This window comes from Athene cunicularia (genome assembly GCF_003259725.1).
Source record: "Athene cunicularia isolate RWA chromosome 4 unlocalized genomic scaffold, athCun1 chr4_part2, whole genome shotgun sequence".
Lineage (NCBI taxonomy): Eukaryota > Metazoa > Chordata > Aves > Strigiformes > Strigidae > Athene > Athene cunicularia.
Window position 1 is genome coordinate 7,238,906 of NW_020799099.1, and position 16,005 is coordinate 7,254,910.

At 38.4% G+C, this 16,005-nt stretch overlaps 1 protein-coding gene across 32 annotated transcripts in view; it reads right to left on the reverse strand.

Moving 5' to 3' along the window:
- ANK2 (ankyrin 2) overlaps window positions 1–16,005 on the reverse strand; it is a 310,156-nt gene that overhangs the window by 118,175 nt on the left and 175,976 nt on the right. For 28 of the 32 annotated variants that reach the window (XM_026847415.1, XM_026847414.1, XM_026847409.1 and 25 more), the window contains exons 5-7: window positions 5,220–5,318; window positions 1,120–1,305; window positions 619–642 (exon numbers count right to left, since the gene is read on the reverse strand). In XM_026847415.1, the coding sequence (XP_026703216.1) occupies window positions 619–642; window positions 1,120–1,305; window positions 5,220–5,318 (309 nt within the window). The remainder of the gene's footprint in view (window positions 1–618; window positions 643–1,119; window positions 1,306–5,219; window positions 5,319–16,005) is intronic. The other 4 variants (XM_026847413.1, XM_026847418.1, XM_026847394.1 and 1 more) reach the window with 1 other exon arrangement.

A 16,005-nucleotide genomic window follows, 5' to 3' on the forward strand; every position in this document is an offset into this window, starting at 1 on the left:
TTTAGGGGAGAAATCACAGTTCTAACCGATCAGACCCATGATTTTTAGTAGAAGTTCTTGGAGAGTTGTATCTCCAGATTCCGTATGAGAAATGTAATATGATATGCTGCAGGTAAATTCTGATTATGTGTTATCTCTTAAGGACTTTTCAAGACTTTATTGAAAAGATCATAATAAGAATAATGTTAAAAATAAGCAGACACTCTGGAAAAGTTTTTACCTCAGAGGACTTGATCATATTTATTATTGTAAAAGAAGAAAAATTAATTTTACCGTTATTTTGGCTGAGCCAGACACCTTAACTTAGTTATGCCAAGTGAGTGCATTTTCATAATTAATGAAATTGAGCTAGAAAAGCATCTTTATCCTCTTAGCTCCATTACTCACTTCAGACTTCTTTGAACTGATGTAAATTCTCAAAACTTTACTTCAACTTTCAAAAAGAAATTCTAAGACAAAGGGTGAATAAAATAGGTTTGATGAGTTACAAATGTCTATGTATTGAAAAAGAGCCGTACCTTCACTTTTAGTGCTAAATAATAAAGAAATATTGCCACAGAGCAGAGAAAATAATTATAAGTAACAGAAAGAGTAATTAAAAATTTTTGATCTCGGTACCTCAGTCGTCCTATTCACCATCATCTGATGCAGCATGGTTTGGGAAAAAGAGGAACAATATTAAAGACTGGCCACAAAACGAAGAACTATGTTGCTTTTTGAAATGAGTTATGCTGTTAATTATGGGAAAAGCCACTCAAGCATGCATTAACTTTAAATACAACCTCTGTTCCCATGGGCAATAAACCAGTATCCTATTTAATAAGGAAGCAGTGATTCTGCTTCCATTTCAATGTCTTCTGGTTTACAAATAATGACAGAAAGCTGGTTACCAAGGAAATGGGAGGTATAACTAAAAAGCAGAAAAATGAGTTGTTTGTAATTACTGTGTAGCTAAACACTGGGAAAGTAGATATATTAGTGGTGATACTGGTCGAGCAACTTGTCTTTCCCCACAGAAGAAATTACCTTTAACCACTAAGACAAAGGAAGTAAAGTTTGTTGCCCATCGGCATTCAGCCGCGTGACTAGGCTGTTACCTCTGCAGCAGCATCATGTTACCTTGGACTGCACATCGGCATTATGGTCGTTCTGCAGTAAGAGCGCCGCCGATTTGGTGTCATCTTTTCTAGCGGCAATATGCAGAGCTGGCAATCTCACTTTCCCCTTGGTGTCATTTTCCAGGAGGATGGCCACCGCCTGGTTGTGCCCTTGTTGCAATGCAACAGCTAGAGGAGTGAAACCGTCCTGGTAGAGAAGAACACAAGACGGGCTCAGTAAGCTGAAGGACATACAGCTTCAGTGATCTGCACAGGACTGTTCACACACAGAAATTTGATAAGCAGGTTACCAGCTTTTTTCTACCTCTGCACCATCGTCTCCAGTGAAATGACATCAGAAGTACAACTTTTTAACCCATATATGATTTCAAACACGTCAGAAGCACACTTCTTCCATTTCAAAGTAGTCTTTTTTTAAGTCAAGTACAAGCATAGGATCGTTCTAGAGTATCTCTCTTAATTACTTCTCATCTTAAAATGGGCCAACAAAGCATACTGTTAGCAATATTTTCATAAGGATTAGCGAACACTGAACAAATTAGATGTGAAAAACATATAGGAAAGTTGTTTCTGAATATCTCATGTCTCTGAAAAAAGAAAATATATCTTTGGATGCATTTGCTGCTGTTCCCATTCTCAGTTACACGTGCCCCAGAGATTGCCAATGCTTTAAAATGTGTCACATGATCTTGATAGCTGAAGTACTGCCTGCTCCCATATCTTTTATTCTGACTATAAAACTGAATCTAGCTCCAGTCTTGCATGCTGCCCAAGCACATATGTGCTGTAACCACATGCTACATCGGAGGGTGGCTGAACCACAAGGAACAAAGCAGCTCTCTAACTGAGTCTGTGACCAGAGGCATGGTGAATAACGACGAGAGCAAAGGGAAAGAAATAAAACAAGGTCTTCTATTTCTAGGTAGAAAGGAACAACTAAAGAGCTGATTATAGCCAGAAAATGAGAAAACTGACTGAGATACATTGTAAAAGGCATAGGAATGACACAGAATTGGTTTGGAATAAGAATATGAAAAGATGATAAAATAATAAAGGACAAGTTAGGAAGGAATAAGAGCTAACATATTCTGAAAGAAACATCTGAAGAATTGCCAAAGCAATTTTTCCCCTTAGTAATCCAATAACATACACTCCCTTTTGGATAGAACTGTGGGTAGGTGCATTGTAACAGCAATACTACTATGGTTTCTTTCTGTGATAGAGATTAAATTCTGTAGAGTGAATTAAAAACTGGTGAACAGCTGATGAAACAGCTGAACTGTAAAGATAATTCTGAGATTGTGACTACATTAGGTGTTGAAATGGCTTAATGCATTTGCCTTTTGCCTCTGGAAACATGAGAACAAATCCTGGATTAGAGACCCTGTGAAACTGAGCTCATCCTTACTCTCATTTTGTATATATACATATATAAGCGTTAGAGGAAACGAAATATATCCAAAGGCAGTGCAAGTTTCAAAGCTTCAGTGACAAGATCGTCCATTTAATTTACACCGCTTTATCTTCCATCCTTCTCTAAAAGGACACAACTCTTTCTGCATTCCCTCTCCTATTGCTGCTAGAAAGGAAGGCTGACCAGAGCTCAAAGAAAGCATTTCATTTCCTCACTTCCCCACATAAGGATAGCCAATCTTTGATGTCAAACAGAAGGTCCTTCTCAACGTATTTCAGTGGCATCCTCAGTTCAGGCTGCCATCCCACCTTATTCAATGTACCATTTCTTCATTCTGTTCATGACACTAACTCTGGGCATGTGTGAAGGCAGACAGTGGCTCAGGCTACCCTTCAGTAATACTCAAATCACTGAAACCATCACCTCAGCAAGACCTGAAACCAAAACTTACCTAGTTAAGTGATAAGGGGGGGGGTAGATGGTCTTTACTTTCCAAGCTACAAAAATGAGAACTGGTCTTTCTGATGGCAGAAAACTGATTCGGACTCAGGTTCAGAGTGGCAGGCATTTGATTTTTTTTCACCCTCTGCCTTTTTTTTAAAAAAAAAAACAAAACACAGACTATACTGTGAGTTCCAGTGATGCCTGGATATCTGCATTCAAGCAGAGGCCAAAGTAACTATAACCATCTCGGTCTGACAGTTCCTGTAAACTGATGAATGAACTTCCAGTGCACCTGATCAATAAAAGTTACTGGGAGAAAGGCTGCAAGCAGGTGACTGCAGGCTGTAGCCAGGCTGGGCTCCTGGAGAGCCACAGTTCCATGTGGCTCCTTCACAAGGAGTGTGTTTCTGCCATGTTGCCTGGCAATCACACGGGGTTTTATATTTCAGAAGGCTGACATGTAACACGATCACCATATATGCAAGCCATGAGAGCATTATTTTAGGACCTGTCATCAAATGTACAGTATCCATTGAAAGAAAGACAGTAAAGCAGCTGTTAACACTAGCAGTGTGACTTAGAGGAAAGGAGAGAGAGCGTAAATGCACCATCATTTCAAATTCATCTGTTTGTGAAGGCAATCCAGTATGGGCAAGTTTCTGTATAAACTAGAGAAAAGTAATTAACATGAGCAAAGGCTCTGACAGCAGAAGAACTTTCCTATTACCACTTCACACATGACATCCATATCCACAGAAGAAACAAGCAGCCAACACACTTTGCAGCACAGAGCCTGTTCACTCATCCCCCTGGCTTGGAGTAAAAGCACATTTGGCAGAATGAGAACAGCAAGAGGAGGAAACAGGCTGAGCACAGTCCTCATGACCTAAGATTTTTCCCCATTGCCCTCAAATGCTCCTATTTGCAGAAAGAAGTTCTTATTGAGATGTTCCTCCTGAGATGGAGTCTCATCTCACTTACTTTGGTGCCCGCCCTGCTTTCACTGAAGTTACTGCAGGTTCACAGCACTCTATAGTTAAATCCAGACCCTATGAACTCATATCATCCTTCCACGTATTTATCTCATGTGATCTGACAGTAGAAATAACGTGTCTGAGAAGAAAACAGCACACTGACTGCTGAGCAAATTGATGTGATCCTTGCTAGTCATTTGTGTTCCAATTTACGCTAATCACAGACAATGAATATTCATAGGTCACACAAAGTCGTAGACAGGCCTCAGAATCAGAGTAATGTAGCTGGTCAAGGAAGTCCAGCTGTCACCAGTCCTCACTTAAGGGAACAGGAGGAGGTTGGAGTAAGTGACCACCTGAAGCCCCTTTCTACCTGTGAACCCAGCACCACAAAGAGGCTACTCCATTCACCACTTTTGTGCATGCACTTGCCTGTTTCTCACTTTTTCTCTACACAGAAAATATTCTCAACTCATCTAAAATATCAAGACGCAATCTAAAAGGAAGACTGTCAACAACTGTTGATACTAATTGTTTTTATACCATTTTACGCTATACAGAGACACCCTTCTGGACACAGTCCTCACGGTCCTAATTATGGTATTGACATTATGTTCCGCACAATTTTCAGCTGGTTGAGGAAGAAGCTAAAGCAGGCCTCCAAACTACCTTCCCCACAAGATTCCTTATACAGCTAAGAGTGGGAGATGCACGCTATAATCTACTCCCTGATCTTTGCCCAGATCTTAAAGTGAAAATGAAAAAGTATCACAAAGATAGCCCTGTTGCTCAGGTGACGGCACTCCTAGACGCTTGAGTTTTCACTGGCTTTGTCGGAGACGTATATCTGTTCAAATGAAATGTTGTGCCTCTCCACTTAGCCTATTCACTTCATTCCCCTGACAACACCACCTTGGCCTCCTTCTACAGCCCTAAGGACCTCTCTTCAAAGCCTCATTCATTTTTCCGAAAATTCTCCAGAAAGCTGATAGAAGAAATGGGCACAAAATAAAGTCAGTGGAAATTCTGCTGTTAAATGAATCAGGATGGATTTCATCCCTTGGCTTTTCACCACTTCCAGAACAGTTCACCCTTGTCATCTGTGCACGTAAGTAAAAAAAGGGTAAGATTAGTAAATACAACTGATTGAAATGAAAGCGTTAAAGTTCTCAACATACTCCATTTCAAAAATCTTCTGATTTTAAGCTATCTGAATAAAAAGGCAAAGGAAAATAAGAGCGTGTGTAAAGAAAGAATAATATCCCTCACCTCAGTAGCTGTGCTTTGGTTGGCTCCATTCTCCAGGAGATATTTCACCACTTCAATGTGGTTCTCTTGAGCTGCCATATATAAAGGAGTAAAGCCATTCTAGGGAGAACACACAAGAAAATACTGTAATGAGGAAGTGGAATATACCAACAATAATGAATCCTAAATAAATACACAGCTAAAAATGCATTTTTGCTTTTTTAACTGAAATGTTTTAAGTATGTAAGTAGAACAACTTTGTCTGTTTTAATTTAATATGGTAATATTTAATGCCATGTAAGCCCCCAAAACTACAGGCTTTCACACTCATTTTCTTTTGATGCATATTTTAAGGAAGCAATGGACACACTAATTATTAATGCAGCCATTCCTTGCTGATAATGCTCAGGGACCGTAAAGCTGGCAATAAAGTTTTATGAAAGATGACAAGAAACCAAGAGTTTCTTCCATTTATTACATTAACTGAACCAAAGACATCATCCCCTGGAGACCATAAAGTCCATACCTCATGACAAACTGTGTGGAGATGACAAAGACTTAACATACTACATAAAATTTTGCAATACATAAAACATTGCAAATCAAACATAAAGGAACTCAACCTTGCAAAGCAACAACTGCATTTCTGACCATACAGTAAATTCATCTATCACTTAACTACAAACGTTTATTAAACTGCCCTAGAGCCCTTAAAACAATCTGCTCTGGTTAATACACAAATTTTTAAAAATTCTCCTGAAGTTGATTAAACTACAGACAAATTCATTAGAAACTTGATTCCTTTATTTCCATTAAAATACTTTAATACAAACAACTGCGATTAAGTAGCTACAAAATCCTTATGAAAGAAAGGCATGGAAGTAAGCTGTCTGCCTAATAACTTTTTTCTAAGAGCTTTTAAGATTGTTAAAAACGCCTTAGAAAATTATTTAATATTCTGTAGATTATCACATAACATAAGAGGACACAATCACCTAGATTTCTGCAAACGTTCTTCTGTCTTGGAATGGCACTTTTAGCTAGAACATAAGCCATAAACCAGATCTCAAGCACGCAATTTTTTTTTTTTATCTAATCTTCTAATTTTTTTTTAATCTTGAATTATAAGCTTGTGCATTTACACAGTCAGAATTAATACAAATACTTTGATAATGAAGAGCCTTGTCTCAGGGAAACCAATAGTATTCCTTCTAGAAAACTTGCTACAGAAGCATTCCAGTCATTTTCTAATGAAATGAAATCTCATTTTTCAGTCACTAGATAATACAATTGATTATAGGATTGATGTCTTTACAACCTCACTCCGCATTTACAAATGTAGGAGATTGCTCAGGCAATAAGTGTCATTTATGTTAAGTATGTCATATATGTTGCAGCAAGCCTTTTAATACTGCTTTGCATAATATTCTGGCACTTTCATCAACTATTTTGGGACATACAATTAAAAAATGGCACCCAGTGAACAGTTAACAGCAGTTCAGTGCCAAAACTGTGGGGTGTATTTTGAGTGACTTTGCCCAGGGGCCTGTTTTTGCAGGTATTATCCAATATTCTCAGTAATGACTTGAAGGATGGAGTAGAGTGCTCTTATTACAGATACAGACAGCATGAACAAGACAGTTTGCAAGTACACCGCACAACAGGATCATAATTTGAAAGGTTCCTGTTACCCTGAAGAAAAGAGATGGAAATGTAATTTAATAAGGACAAATACAAGTTTCTCCACTACTGCAAGAAAAACAAACTTTGCAAACAGGGAATGACAAGTTAGAGAAGAATTCTGCGGAAAAGGACCTGAAGGTCACAGTGGTCTATCAGAAGGCCACCGGTCAATGAGCTCATTGTGCTGTAATAAAGACAACCATTGCACTGGCATAAAAATACATCTCCCTGGGGAAGCTATTTTTCTTTGAGAAAAGACTAGTAATTGGTGTTATTCTGTCTGGAAAGGCAAAACTGAAGGCAAGCAAGGTAACAGTCCTTGAAGAGGAGGGTAAAGGTTTGCTCTGCATGTTCATGATGACCAAAACAAGTAGAAAAGCACACAGTTTACTAAAGCTGCGGGAGAGAAAGTTCAGGTCAGACATCAAGAAAAGCCTCTTAACAGCAACATGAGTCTGCACTGCATTTTGACAGGCAGCTTCACTCTTCCCAAATCACTGCTAAAACCAGGCAGCAAACTGGAAGCACAAACTAGGAAAACAAGGAATGCTGTTCGGTGTGTATTAGGGAGGTGCAGAAGGCAGGGGATTGCCAGGCCCAGGGACTGAGCTGGCAGTAGGAATTAGGAACAGACTGGTTCCTTTTCGATTGCGCTCCTACAGAGCAGCACAGAGAAAACTGCAGGTAACTGAGTTGGCTCACTGTTTCGGTTTTCCTTCCCACTCCAGAAAGAAACAAAATGGCAACCTATTAGGTATAACTAATAGTAATTTTCCACTCATCACTATTTTAATATTAAAGTCTAATGTACCAGTTTTTTAAGTGGTAATACGTGCCATTTATAAAATCCTTCTAGCGCTGAATATTACATGGATGAATATAAAGATCACACTGACTAACATAAATTTGGGGAATATGAGAATTTTCTAGCCAGAGTAAATCAATTTACTTAAAAGCAGAAGAATTATTTTTTTTTTTTAATCAACTCAAGTCCCTAGTTCTAGAAGAGGATGAGGACAATAAATCCCAGATTAGTAGACCATAAACAATACTTATATGACTTCGTGACCATTTAGTATCAAGTAGTACTAAACGCTTTTCCACAAAGAGATCCAGAAGGGTGCCCATTATATCAAGGACATCCTCTTCATGTCCTAGAATTGTAGCTGAAACTACAGCAATTGAGGGTAAGGAAATTCTTGCACATAAAATCATAGCCTTTTTTTTTTTTTTTTTCTTCAAGCTTTATTTATAGTTTAAAACTACTGTATGTATTTTCTTGGAAATTGCAACAGCATGCCAAGGTCTATGTGCAAAGCTGCCTATACAACGCACACTAAAAAAGTTTCCCCTGAATTTCCCCCCCCGGCAAAGTCAAGCCCAATTCCTCCTTCCGCTGGCAGGGTGAAGTCTGCCTTATCAGTGAAGAATAGGTTTCAGAGCTTCGAATTACAGTGTTCCTGTCCCCAACTCTTCCGGCTCTTGGCCAGAAAACTCCCATTTTATGGGTCCCAATATTACTGCTCTCCTTAGCTGAGTTCTGCCCAGTGGAATTACCTGCTAGCCCTGCTGGAGCTCTCCCTTCTCATTTGTTCCCTGGACCCCAGGACTTCCAGGCCTTCTCCCAGCCTGCATAGTTCCTAATGATGTGTCTGTCTGTCTGTAGCCTATACAGCAAGTTTCTGTCTCTCTCAGCCAGTCCTGCAGTTAAATGGAAATGCCCACAACAAAAGCATATGCTTCCCTTCATCTCCTTTACTTGTCTTAATCTAAAATCCCCTTCCCAGTTTCTCAGCTTTTAGTTTCAAAGAGCTATATGCTAATACTCAGTTTCTGTGTTCTGCTTCTAGAGATATTTCAAAGCTCAAGAGTCCAGATGTCTGCAAATTGAAGAAAGTATGTTTTCCCTAGCCTTTTGTTTCACCACCCCAAAGTGTCTCCTACTGAATCAATGACATTCGGGTTAATGATTCTCCACAGATACACTGCAAAGGAGACTGACCTCTCCCCTCTTTGTTTTAGCCTGTGGAATGGGATACAGGGGTTTACTGGGCCAGGGCTGGGGAATCTTTATTTCAATAAATTCTCCTTCAGTTTATGATCCCATACTGTATAAACACAGTCCAGAATTAAAGCAAAAATACAGTGGCATAGAAATGAGACCTGGAAAAGGAGAAATAGACTTTATTTTGCTTTTTCTGAAAGCCTGGCTGTGTAATTATGTTAGTCTGTACATTCAGATTTTGTGCATCATCTGAAAGATAGAAATTAATTTTGTAATGATATATAACATTCATTTTCAAACAATGATTTCATCAGAGTATTTGTAGTGAGGACAGAGTACTCAGACTTCATTATCCTTACAAATGTATACTGCTTGATGTTTACTGCTATAATATAAAGTTATAATGAGAAATTAACATTAGACAAATAGAGTATATTTCATACTCCATTCTTCCTACTACATTCACTGATTTACTTGCTAATTTGCAAAAATGAGTAGCTCTCAATGATTCTTCAAGCTATTAATGCAAATTGGCAAGTCTATATATGACTCAGAATTTGTATCATTAAATTTTGCCCAAGCTCTAATGAAGAACACAGTGCGAAGAAGCAGAGGGATTATTAGAGCATTTAGAAAACCATACAAACAGTTATATAGCTTGGTTGAGCTTTATTTTATGGCAGGCTTTTCTTTGCATGCAGTACCAAATGATCAGAAGCACCCATCTTCCAAACTCTGATTAGTAGCCAGTGCATTCGAATGACTAGCCTGCCTGTGCTTGCCCATGAAGACCGTACCTCTTCCCTCAGTTTGCCGCTTTTAAGATGACATATGAGTGTCAGCAACACATCCTGTGACTAAATAACTAATGTAAATCCAGATGAACGTATCTATTTTATTTTAAAGGCCTCCAGGAACTGTTTAAGACTGTATTAGAAGATCACTGAGATTACCAAGGAAAACAAGACATCTGACATCTAATGTAATAGCTTACATACAGGAAATATTCATTCCTACTTACTCTTCAAGGAGTAATTACCAGTCAGAAGGTCAACACAATTAAGACAGGCCTCCTATGCTTCTCCATCTTATTGCCTTGGTTCTTGGTTTGGTGCTTTGGTAGCATTCTCCCCCCAGTTTCATCAAGGAAATGAAAAGTTATTTTCTCAAGGTCACAAGTTAAAACCAAATTAGTTAGGCTTTTTCTGCAGCCTTTACTACAATTCTGTAACTGCGCTTCTCAAGCAACATTCAGAGAAGATTTTGTACACAAAATACAGTCCATATAAAAGTTCTGTTTCCTTTGGGTCACTCTAGCGTTTCCTTCATAGGACCTCACAATGCAACCTAAGAAAAGCTTTTGTGAAATGGTTCTACCTTCCTTCCTGTGCCTCCTTCTCTTTCTGCTCTTGTCCAAATTTAAGACAGCCCCAAAAAGGAACAGATATTGACACAAAGGATGAGACAGGAATGAGACAAGGGCGAGACAAGCTTAGATTACTCATGAAACAGCTCATACAGATTACAAAATCTTCTGATTTATGGTCCTGTGTTAATATGTCATTCTACACAGTAAGATCACGATCATGCTGGGGCCTTTAAATTCAATAACTGTTTCAGGATTTTTTCTGCTTTTCAGAATATTGCTCAACTTCAACAAGAAGGGCAAGTTCCTGATTTAAATCTTTATTCAGTGACATAAAATTCAACTCCTTGCTATCCCTGTTTTTCCACAGATCAGCCTACATCAGTGACATCTACATCTCTCCTTAACAGTTAAGGTAACTCTGCCTTCACTCGCTGTTTCCCTTTATCTCAGTCTCCAATAATCTCCACAGGAGAGAAAACAAACAGTCTAGCAAAGCCTATTCTCTTTTGAATAGGAGAATGTTACGCAGCAAAGAAAAGGACCAGAGACATTGGACACAAATCAAAACACCAGGAGGGTCCCTCCAAACAGCAGAAAGCACTTTTTTTCATGTGAGGGTGACTGAGCACTGACACAGGTTGCCCAGAGAGGTTAAGGAGTCTCCATCCTTGGAGATGTTCAAAAGTCACCTGGACATGACCTTGGGGCACCTTGCTCTAGGTGACCCTGCTTGAGCAGGGGGGTGGTCAAAATGACCTCCAGAGGTGTCTTCCAACCTCAGCCATTCTGTGATTCTGTGGAAAATCCTCTAACAATCCAAGCAATTAATTAATTTTAGCCTATGAAATATGAGAGTTACGAATAAATGCAACACTGCAAACTAAATTCAGAATGCACATCTTGATAGAATCAACAATATCACAATTCTGGGAACTCTGTTGTGCATTCTGCTCAGAGCATTATTTTCAGTCAGTCTAAAAATAAACTCTTCATAAGAGGATTGTATCTTAGCAGGACAGATTCTCTGCCTAAAAGGGTGAATTAAGGATAGATCAAGGCACCTACTCTTAAAGTCTCTTTTTTTTTTTGGTTAGCGTGCGCCAAACTCCAGAAGTTTTATATAGCGGTAACCAAATATTCACATTCCTCTTTCTTTTCCATTAAATTACATTTTATACAAAACAAATATATAATTCACACTCTTTTTCAAGAAAAAAAAATCCCAGAAACATTTAGACTACTACATCCATATTTATATTCAAGCAAATATGCAATTGTCAAATTTGTGAAGATATGCTAAAGGCAAATTCACAGCATTTAAGTTACCAAATTTAAGGTGCCTAAGAAGTCTCATTTTGCCATACAGTCAAGGGGAAGTGGGCTACTCCAAAGAAAGACTGTGAATATTCAAACCAGAGCCTGTCTTACTCAGCTGACAGCTTAAGCAACAGGAAATTAAGAATACAAAGGTGGGTAGAGGGAAACTACCCTTTATTACATCTATGAGTAAAAAGGATTAGAAATAACATGTTTACTGGAACTCTAAATATTAACTATAATACTATATACACTAAAAAAGCATTTCAGGTTTTGTTTTGGTTGGGGGGGTGGGGTGTAAGTAAACAACTGTATTTAAACTGATTTATTTTATCAGGCTTTCACAAGTTGAAACAACTGAAACTCCTGGAAAACTACTGCACTTTTTTCTCCGGTGAGACTGTAGTGCCTACCAAGCATTCAGATCAATGCTGCTGAGGTGTGACATGTACCACCTGTACACTGCTTGATTTTATCCTTAAATGCTTTATCATAAGAAGTCTATTTGTGTAAAATGTTCCACTGCAATACTCAGTAGATAGTTTAATATTCATCTGTATGTTCTCTCTGGGACCCTAGCAGGGAGTTTGATTCTACTTCAACCATAAGGACAAGTTCTGAACCAACAGCAGTGCAAAGGAGAGAGATTGTACCTTTGAGAAACATAATTCAGTTCAAGATTCTTTCCTTTTTCTCAGAGAAGTCATTTGTTCCAGCTTCACACCTGGCTCAACCCTTGAAAGACTGAGGAAGAAAGTGCACCCTGTTCCCCTCTTGTCCTCCTGCCCCTTTGACTACACTGTTCTGGTGCTAACAGCACCTTCATGGAGGGAATTTTTGTTTTATCTTATATCCACATTATGAGAAAAAGAGATTCAGTAAAAAGATCTTTTGGATACATCAACAACCAGCTAAATTAAATACCGTGGATTTCTGGTATCAATGAAAGCACCTTATGTTTTCTGACCAGATTCTTTCCTCCATGTTTCAAAATAAGAAGCATATTAGTATATATTAATATTCCTGGGGTATCATTTCCTTCTATAACAAAGCTGGAAAGTGCTAGTAGAAAGGATCACACACATTACGTGTATTTGTGAGCACAGAATTATTCCATGTACATCTGTAAGGGCACAGGAGAGCTACTAGATTCTGACCTACTGTAAAATTCCCCAACAAGTGCTAGCTAATCATTTAGGAGACAATCCTTACATTCACTACACAAATCAGATGCTGAGGCCCACATGGTCTGTAAAGAGTAAAGGTGATAAATGCTTTTAGAAAAAAGACCAGAATTGATTTAGGGAGGCTAGTGATTCTACTTCATTGGGCCAAACAGTTAAACAAACAAAACAATGAAAGAGTATTTACTTATTTGAGATGACAGATCATAAAACTAATTTGTAATATATAAATTTTAAAAATGTACTGACACGGAAACCTACACTGAAAGTAGTACCACCCCTTCAGCTGTCTCACTGATTCCCTAGTAATATAAATAGTGGTTTTCACTCTATACTTACACCACTGCAATAATTATAAAGCCTATGGATAAATGATGTTGCCTGGCTCTGTGACGAGCTTGGTAAGTTCATTCATGAGAGATCACACAGAACTTCAACTATAGCACTATGTATATGACACCTGTTGCCTCACTGTTACAAGAACCCCCCTCTCTTGGGAAGTGTATTTTACTGTAAATCACACTTCCTAGCTCAGACGCCAAATTTCAAGAGCACAAACATTCTATTTTAGCAGCTTCAAATATCACGATTTTCTCCACAAGAGCAGCAAAGCAACAACAGAGCCTGAAACACAGCCAGGCAGAAATCAAGATGTTCTGTGCCTTGAAAATGTCATTTTTACAAAGAGAGAACCTGTAATAGAAACTGAGCTAATGAAGAACAAGGGGAAGGGAAGAGAATAGATTAGTCATGCACAGGAAAACATAACTCTGACACTGGTTATGGGTTTAGGCCGAAAAGTTTAGCCAGGGCAGAGCCTCACACTGGAATTCTGGGCAGTCGTCCAAAACAGCATTTGGGGTTTGCCTTCCAAACATGGTGAAGAAAAATCAGTACTGAAAACAACAATTTAGGTATATGGTTGAGGGCTGGAATCAAAACAGTATTGCACTAAAATTATAAATAAAATGTTTGCATTTATTTGGTTGTGACTCAGTTATATCTACACTCTCATACACACATGAGGATAACGCTTCCACTGCCTGGTTCTTATCTTTACAGATTGTGTCATTACAGTTGGGGTGAATTGTGGCATATGTTGGTCTGGTGAGCCCTTGCAGGCTCCCAAAGTTTATGCATTTTAAAAATAAATATTAGAGGCCATGTATGACATCATTAGCTGAAAAAAATCCACTACTTGTTTAAATTAAAATCTCTCAGCCTGGACAATTCATCCCTTCATAGCATTCATCCCTTAATAGATTCTGTAAATTAACAAAATAGGCTAAGACACATGTTGTAAATATCTCCAGTTTGTTTTCAGTCTTTGTTGGTTGAGATCCTGACATGTTCAGTTATTTTATGGCTGCAATTGGGACCCCAGAGACAGATGTCAAACTGATTCAGTACCCTCCTTTGTTCTTTAAGAGGTCCCGATCCTCAGAGCAGCTTTTGAGAAAAAGCCAACTAGTCCCATATCTCCAGATCACCACACTGGCGCTTCTGCAGGTGACACCATAAACTGGGCATCCTCATAGGATTATTTTTCCTTTTAACTGTATGAATTATCTGGGGAAATAGGGAAGTCCCACATGAACATGCTGATATTAACAATCATTATCTTATGTTCACACTCTTGTTATCCTGTAATTCAGTGTCAATCTGTAAGTACTGCTTTAGTCTTGCATGCACAGGCATTCATGCTCAACACCACTTCCATATTTGCCTGAGATCATACTTCAAGATCAGGAATAAGTGTTGTTTATCATTAACTGATAATCACTGTAAGAGATTGGCAGCTGAAACTTGGACTAGTTTAAGGCAGGATGAATACATATTATCTGTTCTTTCATTGTTCTTAATGTATTACTTTTGTTTACATCTCTCAAAATCCATGTAACCTTCCAGAAGGCATTTCTTGCTTTTTTTACCCCCTCCAGAGAAGAGATAACGGGTCTGATCCTTTATTACATTAGCAATGATGAACTGCAGCTAAATGACTCCTCTTGATATACAGCAGCTAAAAATCTGTCTCTCCAAATATACTAATATAAAAGCATAAAAGCCAGTTGGAATTAAAACCTTTTGTCATAATGGAGTAGCAAAGACTCTGCAAAATATGCTTCATTCTGAAGGTAAGATTATCTTTACAAACCAGGGGGAGAGCAATCCTAGAGCATCCTGAGAGACACAAACCAATCACTTCTCAGAGAATCATCTAAATCCTTCTTTTGCTTTTGTTGTAAACACTGAATATGGATATTCAACAAGCTCTCTTATTGCTCCTTTTTGGGAAAGCATATTGAGGCTGGAAATTTTGTGCTACTCTAAGGATTGCTTCAATCTGATGAATAGTCCCAGTAAGAATACTCTAGCAGTCATGACAGCATCTCCTATGTGTTGAAATAGGAAACAGTCACCACAGTGGGGGCAAATTTAAACAGAAGTATTTTGGCTAACGTGTTTGCAATGAGCTTAGAGCAGGATATCTAGGAAAGGAAACCGGAGGGCTTTTAAATAATAAGATCAGCTTGGGGGAGGACCGATTTATCTAATCCGTGCTTTCTGTATCTGGGTCACTTTAAATAATCTGATGATTAAAAGGTAGCTTCTCCTTTTGTGAGGGCCCTAAACAAAGCAATGGTCAAAGCCCAACCTTAGCAGCTAACAGGGGAACAGATTCTATACTAAACTCAGTTGCAGAAATTTTAATATTGAAGAGAATAATTTTTTTCTTACATGACTCAAGGATGTGATAGTTCCCTTACAGTTAACGAACAGGAATGAACTGTATTTCCTCATTTTGTCTTTTACTTTTCAGCTCTTTGTACCTCTATCACGACATTTGTCAAATAACCTCATCCTAGGATGTGCAACTCTTTGCATGAGGCTAACTTTTTTGACCTTGTTTGGAAAGGAGGAAGGTCAGGACAGATCCATTCCATAATGTACACATGGTCAGAACAGCTCAGGATCATTGTCACAGAGTCAGTCTACAGGTAGACTCAGTTATTGTTAAGATTATTGCAGTCAGGGTAGCCGACATTTGACAGGCTAATATTCCAGTTATCAGACATCTCTGATGCCTATACATGAGTCAGATAATATAATCTGACTTTAAGAGAAAACAACAGTGACAAAGGCTAATTTATCAAAACAAAACGGACTGACATCCGGTGATGTTTCTTCCACCTGGGAAAAAAGATCAAGAATTGGCATAAGAATTTCTAATATATTGCAAAAGTAGAC